Source organism: Pituophis catenifer, unplaced genomic scaffold (genome assembly GCF_029215685.1).
Source record: "Pituophis catenifer annectens isolate HBS135680 unplaced genomic scaffold, rPitCat1.0.hap2 SCAF_7, whole genome shotgun sequence".
Lineage (NCBI taxonomy): Eukaryota > Metazoa > Chordata > Lepidosauria > Squamata > Colubridae > Pituophis > Pituophis catenifer.
In genome coordinates, this window is record NW_027256887.1 from 2190958 (window position 1) to 2210409 (window position 19452).

Genomic DNA, 19452 nt, shown 5'->3' on the forward strand with positions numbered 1-19452 from the left:
CAGAACTTGTGGGCACGGAAGGCTGCCCGACCATGTATGGTGGGTCTCTTTTGCAAGAGGAGGCTATCCATGGCTACCGATCGTGGTAACTATCTATAGATCTAGTTGTAACTGAGAAGAGTATAGAACAGGGCTGACGAACCTTTTCACCACCAAGTGCCGAAACCGGAGTGCGCGCATGTGTGTGGGAGCACTGGAAACTGGAAGAGCAGCTCTCTGGTGCATGCGCACATGTGCGCTAGCCACCTGGTCTTCCGGTTTCTGGTGTGCATGCACGTGAGAAGACCAGCTGGCCCAGTGGTGAAATTCAATTTTTTTTACTACTGGTTCTGTGAGCGTGGCTTGGTGGGCGTGGTGTGGCTTGGTGGGCGGGGCAGGGGAAGCATACTGCAAAATCCCCATTCCCTCCCCACTCCTGGGGGAAGGATAATGCAGAATCTCCATTCCCACCCTACTCTGGGACCAGCCAGAAGTGGTATTTGTTGGTTCTCCGAACTACTCAAAATTTCCGCTACCAGTTCTCCGAATTGCTCAAAATTTCCGCTACCAGTTCTCCCGAACCTGTCAGAACCTGTTGGGTTTCACCCATGAGCTGGCCAGCATGTATGCGCAAGCTGAAATCTGGAAGGGCAACAGGCAACAGCTGGCATGCCCAGAGAGATGGCTCTGTGTGCCACTTCCGGCACGCGTGCCATAGGTTCACCATCACGGGTATAGAATATGGTGCGTTTCTCTAGAAGAGAAATGGAAGAGGTCAGTAGGGAAGGATGAACGAAGGATACCAGAAGCATTTGGTTGAGCCGTGGTGGCGCACTGGTTAGGATGCAGTATGGTAAGCTAATTCTGCTGACTGCCGACTGCCAGCTGTTTGGCAGTTCGATTCTCGCCGCAACTGAACTTCGTTTTTGTTTTTGTCTTCCTTTCAAAAGATTTCACTTCTCATCCAAGAAGCTTCTTCTGTTCAGAACTGAAGAAGCTTCTTGAATGAGAAGTGAAATGTCTTCAAAGAAAATAACCGAGAAAGTGCAGTTTCTTTTTGGAAAAAAGCACCTTTGGCTGTGGCCAGAAAGAGAAAAACTTTCTTATATTCCCTCCCTCTGCTCTGAATTCTTGAGGTACTCCTGCTTAGAAAGAAGCATCTCTCTCCCCAGCAGAAGAAATCCATACGTTGAAGATATCTCAAACCACAGAGATGTCTTTGAAGTCCATGATGTCCTTCAACTCATGGCTATTGAGGAGGCCAGTCTTGGTCTCCTCCTCCTGGATGAGAGCTGGACCAGGACATTAAGATTCCAAGAGATATAAAGTTGGAGAAAAGTGTACGTATATTTTCTTTTGTTGTTTCTTTATCTGTTTAAGGAATTCATGCACACATTCTCATCATGGAACCAAGTCAAGACCCAGACCCTCTCAGGGAAGTTTGAATCCTTCAAAAGAAGAGATGTTCTTCCTTCTTCTTCCAGAGCTTTTTAATATGCCAATTACCAAAATCTCTCTTCTCTTCCTTTTCTCCTTCCTCTTCCTCTCCCTGCTCCAGTCTTCTCTTCTCTCTCCCTTTCTTCTCTTCTCTCCCTTTCTTTTTCTCTTCTCTTCTCTCCCTTTCTTTTTCTCTTCTCCTATCCTCTTTTCTTTTCTTCTTCCTCTCCCTGCTCCAGTCTTCTTTTCTCTCTCCCTTTCTTCTCTTCTCTCCCTTTCTTCTTCTCTTCTCCTATCCTCTCTTTTCTCTTTTCCTTCCTCTTCCTCTCCCTGCTCCAGTCTTCTCTTCTCTCCCTTTCTTCTTCTCTTCTCTTCTCCTTTTCTCTTCTCTCTTCTCCTTCCTCTTCCTGCTCCAGTCCTCTTCTCTTCTCTTCTCTTCTCTTCTCTTCTCTTCTCTTCTCTTCTCTTCTCTTCTCTTCTCTTCTCTTCTCTTCTCTTCTCTTCCCTTCCCTTCCCTTCTCTTCTCTTCTTCTCTTCTCCTCTCTTCCTCTTCTCTTCTTCTCTCCTCTCCTCTCTTCCTCTTCTCTTCTCCTTCCTTTTCCTCTCCCTGCTCATCTTCCCTTCTCTTCTCTCCCTTTCTTGTTTTCTTTTCTTCTCTTCTCTCTTCTCCTTCCTCTTCCTCTCCCTGCTCACCTTCTCTTCTCTCCTTCTCTCCTCTCTTCGTTTTCTCTTCTCTCTTCTCCTTCCTCTTCCTCTCCCTGCTCATCTTCTCTTGTCTTCTCTCTCTTTCTTCTCTTCTCTCCCTTTCTTCTTTTCTTCTCTTCTCTCCTCTTTTCCTTCCTCTTCCTGCTCCAGTTTTCTTTTCTCTTATCTCCCTTTTTCTCTTCTCTTCTCTTCTCTTCCTTTCTCTTCTCTTCTCCTCTCCTCCTCTTCTCTTCTCATGATGCCTGTGCATAACCATCCTATTTTGCCAGAGTTGAGCCAGCCTCATTCCAAATTAAAACGAGAAAGTTTTCAGTAATTAAGCCGTAGATTCCATCTGGAACGATTGTCAAACAAGCACAGAAGACTGGCCCGCGTCTACTAATTGTCTTCTGTTGTTTTGGAACGCTGCCCTCTCGTATTGATATCCTGATTCTTCTGGTTGAAAATGGCCCCCGCGCTTCCACAACGGGTGCCGTGACAGTCCGAAGCTTATCAAGCTAATCATAAAGGTTTTAATTTAGCCTTCTGCTCTGCGCTTTTCTCCATCCCACATGTCTCTTTGCTCACTCATATGCTGTATCACTCCGTAAAGCCTGGCACAGCTACACATTCTCATGAAGGGATCCGGAGATTGGTCAAACGTTGGAAAGAAGCAAGAATCGAGGAAGTGCCTGGTTCCTCCCCAATTTAAAGAAGTAAAATTAAGCAAGCCATCTCTCACATCTCTACGATTAGCTTAATAAGCTTCAGGCTGTTGGTGTGCCCATTGTCTAAGGCCCCAGTTTTAGTGTTTTGAAAGTAGGGATGGAGACAATCTTCTGTTTTTGTTGTTTGTTCGGTTGCTAAGTTGAGTCCAACCGTTGAGGTTCCCTTGTTGTCCACTGTCTCCTGGAATTTGTCCAAATTCATGTTCATTGCATAGAATAGAATAACAGAGTTGGAAGGGACCTTGGAGGTCTTCTAGTCCAACCCCCTGCTTAGGCAGGAAACCCTGCACCATAGAGAGTATTTTAACTTCCTGCGCTGTGTATGGTTTGCCAATTGTCCAGTGGCAGAGAGGACAGCACTCCAGAAGGTTAACGTCATTGCCCAGACAGAGGATTATTGGTTGCCCTCTCCCCTCTTTATAGCTCCCGCTGCTTTAAGAAAGTTCAAAACATACTTAGAGATCCATCTCATCCTGGGCACCCCTTTTTTTTTGAACTATTACCATCTGGCAGACGGTACAGGACAATAAAAACAAGGACAAATAGGCTGAAAAACAGCTTCTATCCTAGAGCAGTAACTATATTGAATTCTACTGTATAGTGCAATATTAACGCAATATCAGGGGTTTTCAATTCAATTGTATAGAATGTGAAGGATGTGTGTTTTTGTTTTATTTGTTTATGTATAATGTACACTAAAAATGGCATTTAATTGCGTCGTACAAGGTGCAATGACAATAAAGTAAACTAAATTATAGCATTTCAGACAAATGGTTATCCAATCTCTTCTTACAAAGAGATTCTTGGAAGGCATCAGTGACCCTATCTAACCATCTCAATTCTCTTCTTTGAGGACATTTCGCTTCTCATCCAAGAAGCTTCTTCAGCTCTAACAGGGATGGTGGGGAAGGGAAGGATTTGCTTCAGAGTTGAGTTGCAGGTACGAAGTTGCTATAGGCCCTTACCTGGAAGCCATTTTGCATCTTAGACCAGAGGTCTCCAACCTTGGCAACTTTAAGATTTGTGGACTTCAACTCCCAGAGTTCCTCAGCCAGCTTTGCTGCCTGAGGAATTCTGGAAGTTGAACTCCATAAGCCTTAAAATTGCCAAGGTTGGGGATCCCTATCTTAGACTGCTTGGAAGGCATACATTTGCATAGTTTAAACCCCAAAGAAGATTTAGTCTGAGCTTGTTGTAATGAGTTTAGGATAATTCTGTGGTTTGGCCTTACAAAAATCAGGGGATCTTCTGAAGGACATATATTCAGGAACAGCAACCCATTAACACAACCGATGGGACAGATGCTGTGGTGGGATTCAGCCAGTTCGCACCAATTCGGGAGAACCGGTTATTAACTTTATGAGCAGTTTGGTGAACCAGTTCTTGGAAGAAATCATTAGGGCAGAGAACCGGTTGTTAAATTATTTGAATCCCACCACTGGACACATGGTCTACACAACAATAGAATTCATGATAAAAATGCAAGACACGGTGGAAATACCTGCCCCCCACTCCCCTCCCCCCCCCGGAAATGCTGCTTCCCCACAAATTTCATTAATGCACATTCAGGATGATGAAAACGATCGGCGTGAAACTCAAATGCTCCACTCAGGACCAGGAAATGTGCAAAGACACATTTGCTACAGATATGAACATATGGCATAATAATGAGATAAGGTGCAATCATACAATCTGGCATTGCATTTAATGCCTTCCACGAAGCCAGAAAGAGATTGCTTTTTTTATTTATTTATTTATTGAAAAGCCACACAGAAACTGTCTTCTACATTTCCAGTTCTGCTAAGATATTTAAACAGGGCAAGTTATTTTATCCAGGTAAGATGAAATCTAGAATTTTGTCTTACCTACAAGAGTTTTAATTAGGGAAGTCAGGAAGTCAATTAAGTAGAAGAATCGAGGCTAGATTTTGCTCACGGCCAGAGAGAAATCTTTCAATCCCTTATCAACATTTTTACTAAAAAGCTTTTTTTAAAAAAACTGTCAGTATATTCATGAACTGGAATAGGGATACCAACAGGTCAGCCAATGGGAACTGTTTGGTAACTGAAACATAGTATTTGTTGTATGGGGCCATGGGAGACAGTTTGGAGCCTGGGCGTGGCTTAACTGTTCTGTATATAAGCTTGAGAGCACTAGCTTCTCCCTCCTCCATTTTGCCTTCTCCGTTTTGTGCTTCCATTTTGTGCGGTGTTTGTGCTTACTATTTCTCTTCTCTACAACGTGGAAAAACCTACAATGGTATTGTATATAAAGGCATTTTCTTATGTAGAGGAATCCTGCAAAAGTATTTAATTGTGTGTGCTGCAACAAACTCTAACAAAAACGTAAACTATAGTCACACAAGAAAGACCCAGATTTACCAACATTTAATGTTAAAAGAATGCATTTCATTCCAGTTGATGGAAGTTAAGTTAGCTCTTGAAATCTTTCAGTCTTAGTTGTTTTCCAGGAAAATAATCTATGGCTCGGAGAACTGACCTGCAAAAATTTTGAAGACACTTTACGGTAATAAAATTACTGCTACGAGTCGATCCAGTGTTTGCTTAAGATTTTTTTGCAACCCGGATTCAGGAATGAAATCCTCCCTTTGAGATAAACTCAGTAAAAACTACAACGTTGAATCCTTATAGTGAGTGCAGGTACTCCTCGCCTTACGACCACAACTGAGCCCAGCGTTGACATTACTAAGGGAAACATTCGGGCAGCGAGTTTTGTCCCAGGTTGCAACTTTTCTTGCCACTGCCGTTAAGCGAATCATTGCATTTGTTAAATGAGTAATGTGGTCATTAAGGGAAGCAGGATCTTCCCCCTTGACTTTGTTGGACAGAACGTTGCAAAAACAGATCACGTGATCCCGGGAAACTCCAACCGTCATAAATATGAAGTGGTGGTGTTTGAATTTCGATCACATGACCATGGAGAGGCGGCAACAGCCGTAAGTGTGAAAAAAACGGTCGTAAGTCACTTTTTTCGGTGCCGTTGTCCCTTGGAACGATCATTAAATGAAGTGTTGTAAATTGAGGACTACCGGTCGTGTAAGATATGTTTTCTCTTCTACAAGGGAGAATAGACTGAGTGGAATGACTGGGTAGAATAATGATTCCCTTGGTAGAGCAACAGAGTTGTGGATTAATTTGGAAGAAGATCCTGATCAGAAATGGAGAAAGAAGAAGCATCAAAGTCGAATTTTAGTGTAAACAACACGAATCCACTTTCAAACTGCTCCGCAGATATTTCCAGCTCGTTTGCCCTTCTGAATTTAATCTTTGATAGTAAAGATTTATGAAGGAGTTCTTTCTCTCCTTAACCTCATCCTTGGTTTTTAAGGATGTATGAATTTTTAAAATGTATGTATGTTTTAATTCGCGGCCAAATTTCATATTTGATTTTAATTGGTTTTAAATTTTATAAATCTATGTGTTTTAATATGGCTGTACACCGCCCTGAGTCCTTTGGGAGAAGGGCAGTATAGAAATCTAATAAACTCTTAAACTCTTAACTCTAGATTTGAGGCCATTATTTGGGATTTCCAGTTGCAACCACCTTTTTTAGAGTGCAGGCGCGAAATCCAGAAGGAATGATATCAATTCGATAAGATTCTCTCATTGAATCGAGTGTTCTTTTTCTCCTGTTTTTGGAGCAGTGACATTTCCTAAACGCCAAGAATTTAAAACTGAGGATTCGTCGCACCGGATTTTAGGAATCGTACGGCGAGACGGCAAAAAACGCTTCCAAAATTCGAGTCGATTTTCTTTTAAAAAGCAAAAAAATGATCGAAGGCGGATGAAGGAAATGGCATGAATGAATTATGTGGAGTGTTATTTACATCGCTTGGATTGTCGAAGAGCACAACCGACACGCACAAACACGACAAAGAGTTGTCAAACCCTGCCAACGTGACAAATGCATGTTGTCGTCACCGACAGTTTGACTGAGTTAGAAAGTTTCTTAGAAGGGCGTCCAAACACCTGAACCGATTTCAGCTTCTTCCCTGCCGGCTTCTGCAGAAAAACAGATTTTTTTTTTTTAAAAAAGAAAAAAATTAATCCTGACTAAAAAGCGAGATCACCAAATCCCTTGTTTTAATTTTGTTTGTTTATTGAGCAAAAATGAAGATTTGAGGCCTGTTTTGCATGATCTGTAGGGTGGGGAGGGGGGTTTAAACCCCGCCGGCCCCTTTCAACCATAAAACTGCAGTTACAGCTTGTTCCCGGGAGCAAAACCACTTAGCATTTTGGCACTCCGTCCGAAAAACTGAGGAAACAATGGGCCCCGTTCAGTCCTTCCAACCGCAGCTCTTCTCTGCCTTGTGATCCAGGAAAGGACAGGGGATGAAAGGCTGTGTCACAATCCGGGGAAGCGGGAGGGGGGGGTTGTCATCAGTGCGGGGAAGTGTGATGGTTCACGTGGGGGGCGTTAGATCCCAAAAAGCCCAGCCTCTGCTTGTTTTTCCTTTGTTCGGTCATCTAAAGGGCGAAGGAGGAGACAAAAGACAAGTTCAGTCGGTGGCTTTAGAAAAAAAAAATAAAGAAAAAAAAGAGAGGCACGGATGGAGTTATAAATGTTCCCCCGCTGAGATTGTCTTTTAAAGGTGTATTTATTTGGGTGGGGGAGGATCTCCTTTTCTTGCAGACGTTTCATGACCCAACTAAGTAACATCATTGGTGATGAAAGGGAGGGTGTGTGGAGAGGGGGAGGAGGAAGAGGAGGACTGTGGGGTCCTTGGCGTTCTCTGAGCTTGGTTGTATTCTTGCAGATGTTTTATGACCCACCTAAGTAACATCATCAGTGCTGGAAGGGAGTAGGTGTGTGGAGAAGAGGAGGAGGAGGAGGAGGAGGAGGAGGAGGAGGAGATGGAGGAGGAGGAGGAGGAGGAGGAGGAGGAAGACTAGGACTGTGGGGTCCTTGGCATTCTTTGAGTTTGGTTGTATTCCTGTAGATGTTTTATAACTCAACTAAATAATATCATCAGTGCTAGAAAGGAGTAGGTGTGTGGAGAGGAGGAGGAAGAGGAGGACGAGGATGAGGAGAACGATGACTGTGGGGTCCTTGGCATTCTCTGACTTTGGTTGTATTCTTGCAGATGTTTTATGACCCAACTAACTAACATCATCGGTGCTGGAAGGGAGGTGGTGTGTGGAGAGGAGGAGGAGGAGGAGGAGGAGGAGGAGGAGGAGGAGGAGGAGGAGGAGGAGGAAAAGGAGGAAGACTGTGGGGTCCTTGGTCTTCTCTGAGCTTGGTTATTTTCTTGCAGACGTTTCATTACCCAACTCAATAACATTATCAGTGCCTCAAGGGAGAGGGGTTGCTTCTGTTTACATACAAGTCAGTGTATATCAGTGTATATCACTACCCTGTCAGTGTTGGTGGGAGTGTAGTTTTGTTCTTGGAGGTTGTCTGATTAGGCTATGGTTGATTGTTTGGGTTGGTAGCCCTTGATTGGGATATTGTTTATGTCTTCATTGTTGGTCAACTCTAAATCTTGGTATTAATCTCTGCTCCGCAGGGCGTTGATTTCTGGTGAGGAAGTGTTTTGCTCTTTTTGTTTTCTTTTTAGCTTTTCGATTGTCTCTTTTGAATAGTATATAGATGTTGCATATGAACAGAAACCAACCCCTCTCCCTCGTAGCACTGATAACGTTACTTAGATGGGTCATGAAATGTCTGCAAAAAAACAACCAAGCTCAGAGACCATCAAAGACCCCACAGCTCAACCCTGAGCTACAAACCGAGAAAGGGGAGGGGGAAGCTTGCCACCAGATGTCGTGGGCGCTCCATCATTGGCGGTACTTTAAGAAGGTTTTAACAGTCACTTGTCTGAAACGGTATAGGATCTCCTGCTTGAGCCGAGGGCTGGACTAGAAGACCTCCAAGGACCCTTCCAGCTCTCTTCTGATTCCGATTCTAAACACCAAGCCTGCTCACCTGTTCTTTCAGCTCAGCGAGTTGGCCGGAAAGCTGCTTGACCAAAGACATGGTGGTCTCCAACCTTTCTTGCAGGTTCCTGATTTCGTTCTGTTCGTTGTCCCCCTCGTTGCTGACTAAGGACATGGCTCTCATCCGAGGAAACCACTCTAAATTCTTTTCCTGCAAGAGATGGAAACCATTATGAGACGTTAGCTCAACGCGTTCCATAAGGAGATTCCGAAGGATTCCAAAAAGTTTCTTGAGAACGAAATACGAAGCTGGCAGGAATAGCCAACACCCTCGAAGATAAGCTCAAGATCCAGATGGATCTTGACAGACTGGGAACCCCATCCAACAAAATTAAATTCAGTGTGGAGAAAAGTAAAGTCTTACACTTAAGTAATAAAAACCAAAAACACACATATAGACTGGGTGAAACAAGGGTTAATAGCAGTAAGATCTCAGAGTCTTAGTGGACAACCAATTAAATATGAGCCAACAGTGTGCAGCGGCAGCCAAAAAAGCCAACGAAATCCTAAATTGCATTAACAGAGGGATTCAATCAAGATCAAGGGAGGTACTAATACCACTCTATAAAGCCTTAGTAAGACCACACCTAGAATAAAGCATCCAGTTTTGGTCACCACACTATAAAAAAAGATGTGGAGACTCTAGAAAGAGTGCAGAGAAGAGCAACCAGGATGATCAGGGGATAGTTGGAGGCTAAAACATACAATGAACGATTGCAGGAACTGGGCCTGGCTAGTCTAGTGAAGAGAAGGACCAGGGGAGACATGATAGCAGTCGTCCAATATTTGAGGGGCTGCCACAGAAAGGAGGGGGTCAAGCTATTTTCCAAGGCACCCAGACAAGGAATAATGGATGGAAACTGTTCCAGGAGAGATTCAACCTAGAAATAAGGAGATTTTTTTTCTGACAGTGAGAACAATCAACCCATGGAATAGAAGTTGCCTTCAGAAGTTGTGGGAGATTCATCACTTGGAAGCTTTCAAGAAGAGATTGGACTGCCATCAGTCCGAAATGTAGGGTCTCATGCTTGGGTAGGGGGTTGGACTAGATGACCTATAAGGTCCCTTCCAACTCTTTGGTCTGCACAAACATCCGGTCGATGTGCAACGGAAGGAATTCAAAACAGCAAGGAAGAAGCTTGCTTAAATACGTATAACAATTGTAGTAATTTGAACATTTTTTACTTAAATAAAAAAGAAAATTGAAACAATATACGATTATGATTTATAAACAAAAATTACTTAATTGGTGTTATATAAGTGGTATGGTTTAACAGATAGAATTTGGGATAATTGGGAAATTGCATTAAATAGCATTATTTGAACTAAGAACTATGTTTAAATGTTAAATTGCTTTATTTTTAAGATTATTTTTTTTAAAAAATTGATTTATATGCCGCCCTTCTCCGGAGACTCAGGGTGGCTTACAATGCGTTAAGCAATAGCCTTTATACTTTTGTATATTTATACAAAGTCAGCTTATTGCCCCGACAATCTGGGTCCTCAATTTACCTACCTTAGAAAGGATGGAAGGCTGAGTCAACCTTGAGCCTGGTGAGATTCGAACTTACAGTAATTGCAGACAGCTGGTGTTAATCACAATGCTATCAGTCTGCTGAGCCACCAGGCCCAGATTAAAGATAAGATTTAAATTTGATAAAGTAATAATGGAATAAGGATTTAATGAGTATCATGAAATACAAATATGTTTGAACTGTACTGAAATGTCTTATGAGTTATTAATTGAATTAAGATTTAAGGTGGGTTAATAGAAGGGTAATTGTTTTGATTAAGTAAATATGTGTTATTTTTTTTAAAGATGGTATTAGTTGAATATGTGATTTAAGATTGAGAAATAAATGTTATGGCAAAATAGAATAGATAAAATTTTGTTAAAAATGACCAAAAATTGAACAAATTGATAACCGGATCAAAGCTCTGTTCTGAAAAGATGTAATTTGTATGTTTGGGGGAAAAAAAAACCCAGCAAGGAAGAAGGAAAAGGAACATTTAAAACATCTCTGTGCTGGCTCATTGCAAGAATTTTTACTTCCTTCCTCTGCTACTTAAAAATAATAATAAAAAAAAACTCCTCACTGAAAGCAATTCCGGCATTTTAATTTTCTTAGGAATTATCCTGTGACGTTGGCCTTGGAGCTGATTTAGCAAGATACTCTCTTTTTTTTTTTTTTAAATTGAAATCCGTTTCTCTTACTGCTAAACGCGATGAGTAAAATGACATTATTTTCAAAATAATTGGGCCAAATATTGTGGCTCTTTTAATCAGAGCTTGCAAGCAGATGGTATCATTCCTACAACGTGGGCTCGCAGAGTATCTGTTAATTTTTGGACAGGAGCCGGTTGTTTTGGAAGCGAAATGGCAACGGTTGTAACGAAAACAATATTTTATCGAGGGAGCGGATATCGCGGTGCATCAAATCCATTAATCCAATTGCTTTGCTTTATTTAAAGAACTTTCCCCATAAAGCAACTTTTCTATTGCTACGTTTCAGGAAAAGAAAAGCTACCCGTCAGTCTCCGTGGCTTTGAAAAGGATGCAGCCCATTATTTGATCACGATATGAAGCAGTTTATATTTTCCATTTTCTTAAGTAATTTTCGGCCTTCCCCCCTGTAACCTTTTGAGACCGTGTGTCAAAACATGGGCGGGGTGCAAACGTCTCGAATTCGAAGCGCTTGAATTGCGAAAAGGCTCGTTTTAAATTTGAGACGAATGTTTTTGCGTTCTGAAATGGCTTGTTTTTAAACCGGTCTGGATGCGTTTCCCAGGCCGAAAGAGATGTTTGGTTCTGCTTCAAGGTAGAGACAATTCTCAAACAATCAAAACAGCTCATTTCATATCTGTTCATATCAGATCAGGCTGGGTGTGGTGGGGTGGGGTGAGATAGATATAATTTTTACGAGATCAAATAGGAATAGGTAAAAGAAGGAAGGAAGGAAGGAAGGAAGGAAGGGAAGGAAGGAAGGGTGAGGAGCTTGAGTGTCGTAGGAGGCTAATGCCTCCTACTAAGGCAGCATTTAACATCCAGCTGCCTGCAATTACTGTGAGTTCAATTCTCACCAGGCTCAAGATCGACTCAGCCTTCCATCCTTTCTAAGGTGGGTAAAATGAGGACCCAGTTTGTGGGGGCAATAAGCTGACTTTGTATAAAATATACAAAAGTATGAAGGCTATTGCTTGACGCATTGTAAGCCTCCCTGAGTCTCCGGAGAAGGGCGGCATATAAAAATAAGTAAAAAAAAAAAAAGAAGAAGAAGAAGAAGAAGAAGAAGAAGAAGAAGAAGAAGAAGAAGAAGAAGAAGAAGAAGAAGAAGAAGAAGAAGAAGAAGAAGAAGAAGAAGAAGAAGAAGCAAGATGGATGAAATTGGTTACAGCGGTGATGGTTACAGCAATTTTGGAAGATCTCATAAACAAAGGGCAGGCAGCAACTCCCAAGAAGCAAGACAATAGGCAAGGAGCCGAAACTGACAAGATTAGCTCAAACAAAACACCCAGGATTTGCTTTTTCCTTTTTGCCTGTAGAGCCAGTCACGACCCCTACATGACCCCATAGGAATCTGGCAACAATCATTAAAATATTAAAGGACGTGAACAGGCATCTCAATCACAAAGGTCCCAAAGTTGTAAAAAAAAAAACCATCTGCTTTCAACCGCAATTTGTCAGCCACCCCAAAAACATGCTGCTGTCATTGTTGTTTCCGGCAACCAAATAAACAGAGATTTCCTTTCTCAATGCAGCGGGCCTCCAATTTGTTTCTCCTGCATCTTTCTTCCCGGCTTGGAATAAGAACTGGACCACATTTTATTTCCAAGAATAGGAGAGGTGTTATAACACTACAAGAGAATCATTTGGCCAAAAAGGAACAGATTCAAATTTAAGGGAAAATTCCCAGGTACAAAATTGTAGCTGACTTAACGTCGAATGTTCATTATGCACCTGATGGAGGTGGAGGTAAACATACCTTACCAATGGCTTGTCAGTCCAATGGGGAAAGAGGGTAGCAAGCTTTATTAGAAATGATGGATCCAGAATATTTATTTCTTATCCTGTTTCCAGAGCATTCAATATTCCTTCCAAGGCATTTCAATGCATCTGTTCTGACCTAGGCATTCCCAAACCACGAAGCAGACTCCTTGTCCCGACAAAAATCCCTTTTTAATTAAGTTACTGTGAATTCTTCTCATTCACCTTCAGCAAAGTCTTTCAAGGATGAATTTACAGTTCACAGACCTTATCTGGCTTGGAGAGCTGCCAGGCCAATATCTTCAAAACTTGGCAAGAAATCTCTGAGAGTCATGAACCAATTAAGTGAACTAATTGTCTCCTGCAAACTCCCCTCCCCTTTCGCTCCTCTTTTATTCCCTCTGGGAGGGACCATTCACTGTTCACCTGTGGCTTTACTGCTGAGTCGACCCTTGTTCCTTAGCTGTTCCCTTCTCCTGGCAGCTCTGCGCATGCACACACTGGGAACAGGCTTCAGCTGTTCCTCTGCCTCACTGATGTCTGACTCCGAAGGCAGCTGACAACTGTTAGACGGCCCTGGCCCCCTCTCTGCCTCCGATGCAGAGCCCTTGTCAGAGCCTTCCCCAGATTCTAGGACTGGCCCATGTTCCTCCCCAACCTCCTCACTGTCCGAATCTGCTGTCAGCTCCACTGGCGGGCCACAAGAGCATCCAGACAGTGTCTTCCACCGATCCATGCTTGTCAACCAATAAAACACTAGCCATCTACTGTCAATTTTCTAAGTCACCATTCTTCCAAAATGGGTGTTTTGCTTCATTTATTTTGACATGGGACATGCAAGGTAAGAGGAGGCCTTTGGGACTACATTAATATTTTAGAGAGACTCAACTTCAGAGATCCTGGTATTATTGCTAATGAAAAATAGATTCATTCACTGCGCCGGTAATTCCCAACTGCTGGTAGCAGAGGATTAATTTAGCATGAATATTAATACACACATTTTGGAATAAACATGAATACCTGATTCCAAGCAAGACTAGAAAGAAGAGAGATGAGAAGAAATTCTAAAACATATTTTGGTCTAGGGAATGAAACAGATTCTTTTAAGAAGAGATCTGACAACCATCTGTCATTGGTCGCTGATGTGATTTGGGACCAGTGATGGTTGCATAACTAGAAAATGCTATTAAGTCAGAATAACAGAGTTATCCCTGCCCACGGAAGGAGATCCTATACCCTTCCAGACAAATGACCTCCAAACGGTGGAGCACCCAAAGCACCTGAAGGCAACCCAATTAATTGTTCTCACTGTCAGGAAGTTTCTCCCTAGTTCTAGGTTGCTTCTCTCCCTGATTAGTTTCCATCCATTGCTTCTTGTCCTGCCTTCTGGTGCTTTGAGACTACGTTGACTCCCTCCTCTTTGTGGAAGCCCCTCAAATATTGGAACACAGCTATCATGTCACCCCTTGTTCTTCTTTTCCTTAGACTAGACATACCCAATTCCAAGCAACGGTTCTTCATATGCTTTGGCCTCCAGTCCTCTAACTACCTTTGTTGCTCTTCTCTGCACTCGTTCCAAAGTCTCAACATCTTTTTCTTATAATGCTTATAATGCTTATAATTGCTTATAATTCTTATAAACTGGAGGCAGAATTCCAAGTGTGGCCTTACCAAGGCATTATAACGTAGTACCAACACGTCACATGAATTTGAGTAATGATCTCTATTAATGCAGCCTAGGATTGTGTTGGCTTTTTTTGGCAGCTGCAGTGCAATGCTGGCTCATATTCAAGTGATTGTCCAGTAGGACTCCAAGATCCCTCTCGCAGTTACTGCTACTGAGATGCCATCTATTTTGTACCTGTGTACTTGATTTTCCTTAACTTCCTTAACAGATTAACAGAGTGGGAAGGGACCTTGTAGGTCATCTACTCCAACCCCCTGCCCAAGAAGGAGACCCCACACCTTCTGATAAATGGCAGTCCAATCCCTTCTTCAAAGCCTCCAGTAATGAAGCTCCCACAGGCAACTTCTGTTCTGTTGGTTGATTGTTCTCACTGTCAGAATAATTTCTCCTTATTTCCAGGTTGAATCTCTCCTTGATCAGTTTCCATCCATTATTCCTTGTCTGGCCTTCGGGTGCTTTGGAAAATAGCTTGACCCCCTTCCTCCTCTCTCTGGCAGCTCCTCAAATATTGGAAGATGCTATCATGTCTCCCCTGGTCCTTCTCTTCACTAGACTAGCCAGGCCCACTTCCTGCAACCGTTCATCGTATGTTTTAGTCTCCAGTCCCCTAATCATCCTGGTTGCTCTTCTCTGCACTCTTTCTAGAGTCTCAACATCTTTTTGATAGTGTGGTGACCAAAACTGGATACAGTAGTCTAGGTGTGGTCTTACTAAGGCTTTCTACAGTGGTATTAGTACCTCCCTTGATCTTGATTGAATCCCTCTGTTAATGCAATTTAGGATTGCGTTGGCTTTTTTGGCTGCCGCCGCACACTGTTGGCTCATATTTAATTGGTTGTCTACTAAGACTCCAAGATCCCTCTCACAGTTACTGCTATTAAGCCTGGTTTCACCCAGTTTATATGTGTACTTTTGGTTTTTCTTGCCTAAGTGTAAACCTTACTTTACTCACTACTGAATTTCATGTTGTTAGACAGGGTCCAATGTTCACGTCTGTCAAAATCCATCCAGATCTTGAGATACCTTCTGGAGAGTTGGCTATTCCTGCCAGCTTGGTGTCATCTACAAATTTGATGAGTTCCCTTCTATTCCTTCATCTAAATTGTTTATGAAGATATTAAAGAATACTGTTTTTTTTTTTTTGCTGTCAAATCTTTTTTAAATGCCTAAATGCCACTTCTTAACCTTCCTGGGCTCCCCACTTATGTATATTACAAAGGGTATTGATGCTTCCTAGGATGTTTTTTTTACTCCATTTATGGTTGAATGATAGCCTTCTTAAGTGAAGAATTAATTAATCGTGTGATGAAGGACATGATGTCAATCGTCTCATGAACATCCTGTCTGTGCATTAACCCTGAATACTTAATAAAGTAGGCTCAGCTCAAGGAGAAATACTGGACTAATCAGAAATCTGGCATTTGAGCTGCTTTCCCAGGTACTCTGCAGAATTCTTGATCGGGGACAGTAAGTGGAATTTATTATTTGTTTTAACTCCTTCATTACAACGCTTTTCAAAACTTTATCCATTCTTTTTTCAGTTTATGGATAATGTCATTATCTTCTCATGGAGGTAATGGGAAAGGTTCCCCTCGCACCTATGTGCTAGTTGTTCCCGACTCTAGGGGGCGGTGCTCATCTCCGTTTCAAAGCCGAAGAGCCAGCACTGTCCGAAGACGTCTCCGTGGTCATGTGGCCGGCATGACTCAATGCCAAAGGCGCACGGAACACTGTTCCCTTCCCACCAAAGGTGGTCCCTATTCTTCTACTCGCATTTTTTACCCGCTTTCGAACTGTTAGGTTGGCAGAAGCTGGGATAAGTCACGGGAACTCACCCCATTACGTGTCACCAGGGATTCGAACCGCTGAACTGCCGACCTTTCGATCGACAAGCTCAGTGTCTTAGCCAATGAGCCACCACGTCCCTTTCTCATGGAGATAAAGGCTCAATTTTTAAAAAATATTACACGGTGTTTCTCATTTGTGTTAGTGGGCTTAAAATGCCTTTGTGATTACAGGTAGTCCTCGATTTACGACAATTCATCTAGTGACCGTTTGGAAGTTACAGGAGCCCTGAAAAAAGTGACTTATGATCGTTTTTCACACTTACTGCCATTGCAGTATCCTCATAGCAGTCGTGTGATCAAAATTGAGACGCTTGGCCACTGACTCGTATTTATGACAGTTGCAGTGCCCCGGGAGGTCACGTGATTTCCTTTTGCGACCTTCTGACAAGGAAAGTCCATGGGGAAGCCAAGTTCACTTAACGACCATGCGACTCACTTAACAACGGCAGCGATTCGCTTAAGCATTGTGACAACGAAGGTCGTAAAACGGAGCAAAAGTCACTTCACAAATATTTTGCTTTGCAACGGAAATTTTGGGCTCAATTGTGATCGCAAGTCAAGGACTACCAGTGTGCAGAAGAAGATATCCTACGGTTAAGGTTGAAGATGTTCCAGCTGCGACTGGAAGGACCAATTTTCTGCGTCACAAATCACAGCCGAGTGGGACTCACCGCGATCATTTGGGCCACGTAACTTTCAGGTCCAGTGTATTCCGTTGGGTCTTTCACTCTGACCAGAACGATAAAACAGAGATAGTGCCACATGTTGTGTTCTGACTTGATGTGTTCCTCGAATGAAACCGTCTTGTTGTCAAATTTGTCTCGCTCGAGGCCTGCAAAAAGAGAGAGAGAGAGAGAAATTCACTAGAATCTTTTCATACATTAAAGCAGGAGTCTCCAACCTTGAATCCTGAAGACTTGTGAACTTCCAGCTCGCAGAATTCTGGCTGGCTGGCTGAGACCCCTGCATTAAAACTCCCTTAAGAAACGAGTAAACAAAAATCCTACAACAGTCCTTGATTTACAATGGTTATAACAGGGGAGGAGAGGAGAGGAGAGAAAAAAGAGAGAAGGGGAGGAGAGAGGAAAGGAAAGGAGAGAGGAGAGGAAAAAAAGAGAGAAGGGAAGGGGAGATGAGAGGAGAAGAAAAAAGAGAAGGGAAGGGAAGGTGAGAGGAGAGGAGAGAAAAAGAGAGAAGGGGAGGGGAGGGGAGGAGAGGTGTGGAGTGGAGAGGAGAGGAGAGGAGAAGAGAGAAAAAGAGAGAAGGGGAGGGGAGGGGAGGGGAGAGGAAAAAAGAGAAGGGGGAGGAGAGGAGAGGAGAGGAGAGAAAAAAGAGAAAAGGGAAGTGTAGTGTAGTGTAGTGTAGTGTAATGTAATGGAGAGGAGAGGAGAGAAAAAGAGGCGAGGGGAGAGGAAAAAAGAGGAGAGGAGAGAAAAAAGAGTGAAGTGAAGTTGAGGGGAGGGGAGGGGAGGAGAGGAGAGGAGAGGAGAGGAGAGAAAAAGAGAGAAGGGGAGGCGAGGGGAGAGGAAAAAAGAGAAGGAGAGAGGAGGGGAAAGGAGGGGAGAGAAAAAAGAGTGAAGTGGAGGGGAGGGGAGAGGAGAGGAGAGGAGAGGAGAGGAGAGGAGAGGAGAGGAGAGGAGAGGAGAGGAGAGGAGAGGAGTTAAATTAACGGCATCAATATTTCCTTCTGATCTCCAAGTCAATACAGGTGCCTTTAAAAAAAACGCAATGACAAGACACAAACCTACGAATACCTACCGCAGATGAAACAGGTTGTCTTCAAGATCTCTTCTTTCTTCTGCTTTTCGCTTCTGAGATCTGCAAATGTATCGATGATGACTCCGAAAATGAGGTTCAGCACAATAATGATGACGATGAAATAAAACAGGAGATCGTAAACCACCCGAGCAGCAAACAGCGGCTCCTTAAAAGAAACAGCAATTTTATTTATTTTGGGTCGTAATTTGAAAACTGCCTGCATACCAAGATCGAGCGAAGGAAATGCTCACGTCTTTGGATGGCTTCCGAAGGACGTCCCCCACTCCTCCACCGTTCCTCAGCCCCTGGTTCAACACGGTCACGATACACATCAGCAAAGTGTCGCAGGTCCTCTCAATCCCATCTTCATCGCCATCTTCACCTGTGGGATATTGTAAGGGACACATGGCAGAAGAAGCCCATCAAGCCTCCCATCGGAAAAATCAGCCACACAAAGCGTAAATATAACCTGCGTTCTATCTTCCGCTTTCTGCTAGCTGTTGTGGTCCGCCAGCAGCCTGCGGAGCTGGCAGCAGAGTCAGACAGTGAGGAGGCTAGGGAGGAACTTGGGCCAGTCCTGGAGTCTGGGGAAGGCTTGGACGAGGGCTCTACGTCAGAGGCAGAGATGGGGCTGGGGCCATCTGGGAGTTATGCGTGGACACCAGAGCCTCCAGAGTTGGACAGCAAAGAGGCAGGGGAACAGAAGGAACCTGTTCCTAGTGCGTGCATGCGCAGAACTGCCAGAAGGCACAAACAGTTAAAACAAAAGGGACGACTAGGGAGTAAGGCCTGGAGATGATTGGCCCCTCCCATAAGGCTTAAAAGAGGAGCAAAGGCTCATGGTCCCTTTGCAGGAAAGCAACGTTGTTAATTCTGTTCCCAGTCGGCATCTCTGTTTGATTCTGGACTCCGTGGGGCTTTGCCAAGTAGGTCTTTGGCAGCGTGTCAAGGAAGATAAAGGTGGGTGATTATCCCGAAGGACTTTTTGCAACTAATTGGGACTCAGCTGTGAATGAACGTAATTCACAGCGGTTGCCATAAAAGAGGTTTTGGAGACTACTCGTGTGTTTTAATGACTCAGGAAGCCGAGGTCACAACACTAACGTTAGAAGAACTACTGTCGTGTTAATAAACACCTCCCAGATTGTGTGAGGACATCTGCATCCCTCCCGACAGTGAGAACAATTAACCAGTGGAACAGCTTGCCACCAGAAATTGTGGGTGTTCCCATCACTGGAGGTTTTTAAGAAGAGAGTGGCCAGCCATTTGTCTGAAATGGGATAGGGGTCTCCTGCCTGAGAAGGGGGTTGGACTAAAAGACCTCAAACTCTGTTATTCCATATTCTGTAGTACACCTGAACTTCATTTTATTGTATCTCCATGCAAATCA

At 43.3% G+C, this 19452-nt stretch overlaps 1 protein-coding gene across 1 annotated transcript in view; it reads right to left on the minus strand.

Moving 5' to 3' along the window:
- Positions 1-6926: 6926 nt before the first annotated feature.
- The window catches only part of ITPR2 (inositol 1,4,5-trisphosphate receptor type 2), a 169853-nt gene continuing 157327 nt past the window's right edge, over positions 6927-19452 (minus strand). Inside the window, 5 exon segments of the mRNA XM_070947456.1 lie at positions 6927-7315; positions 8775-8936; positions 16976-17136; positions 18063-18228; positions 18314-18444. Coding sequence (XP_070803557.1) covers positions 7229-7315; positions 8775-8936; positions 16976-17136; positions 18063-18228; positions 18314-18444 — 707 coding nt within the window. The 3' untranslated portion in view covers positions 6927-7228.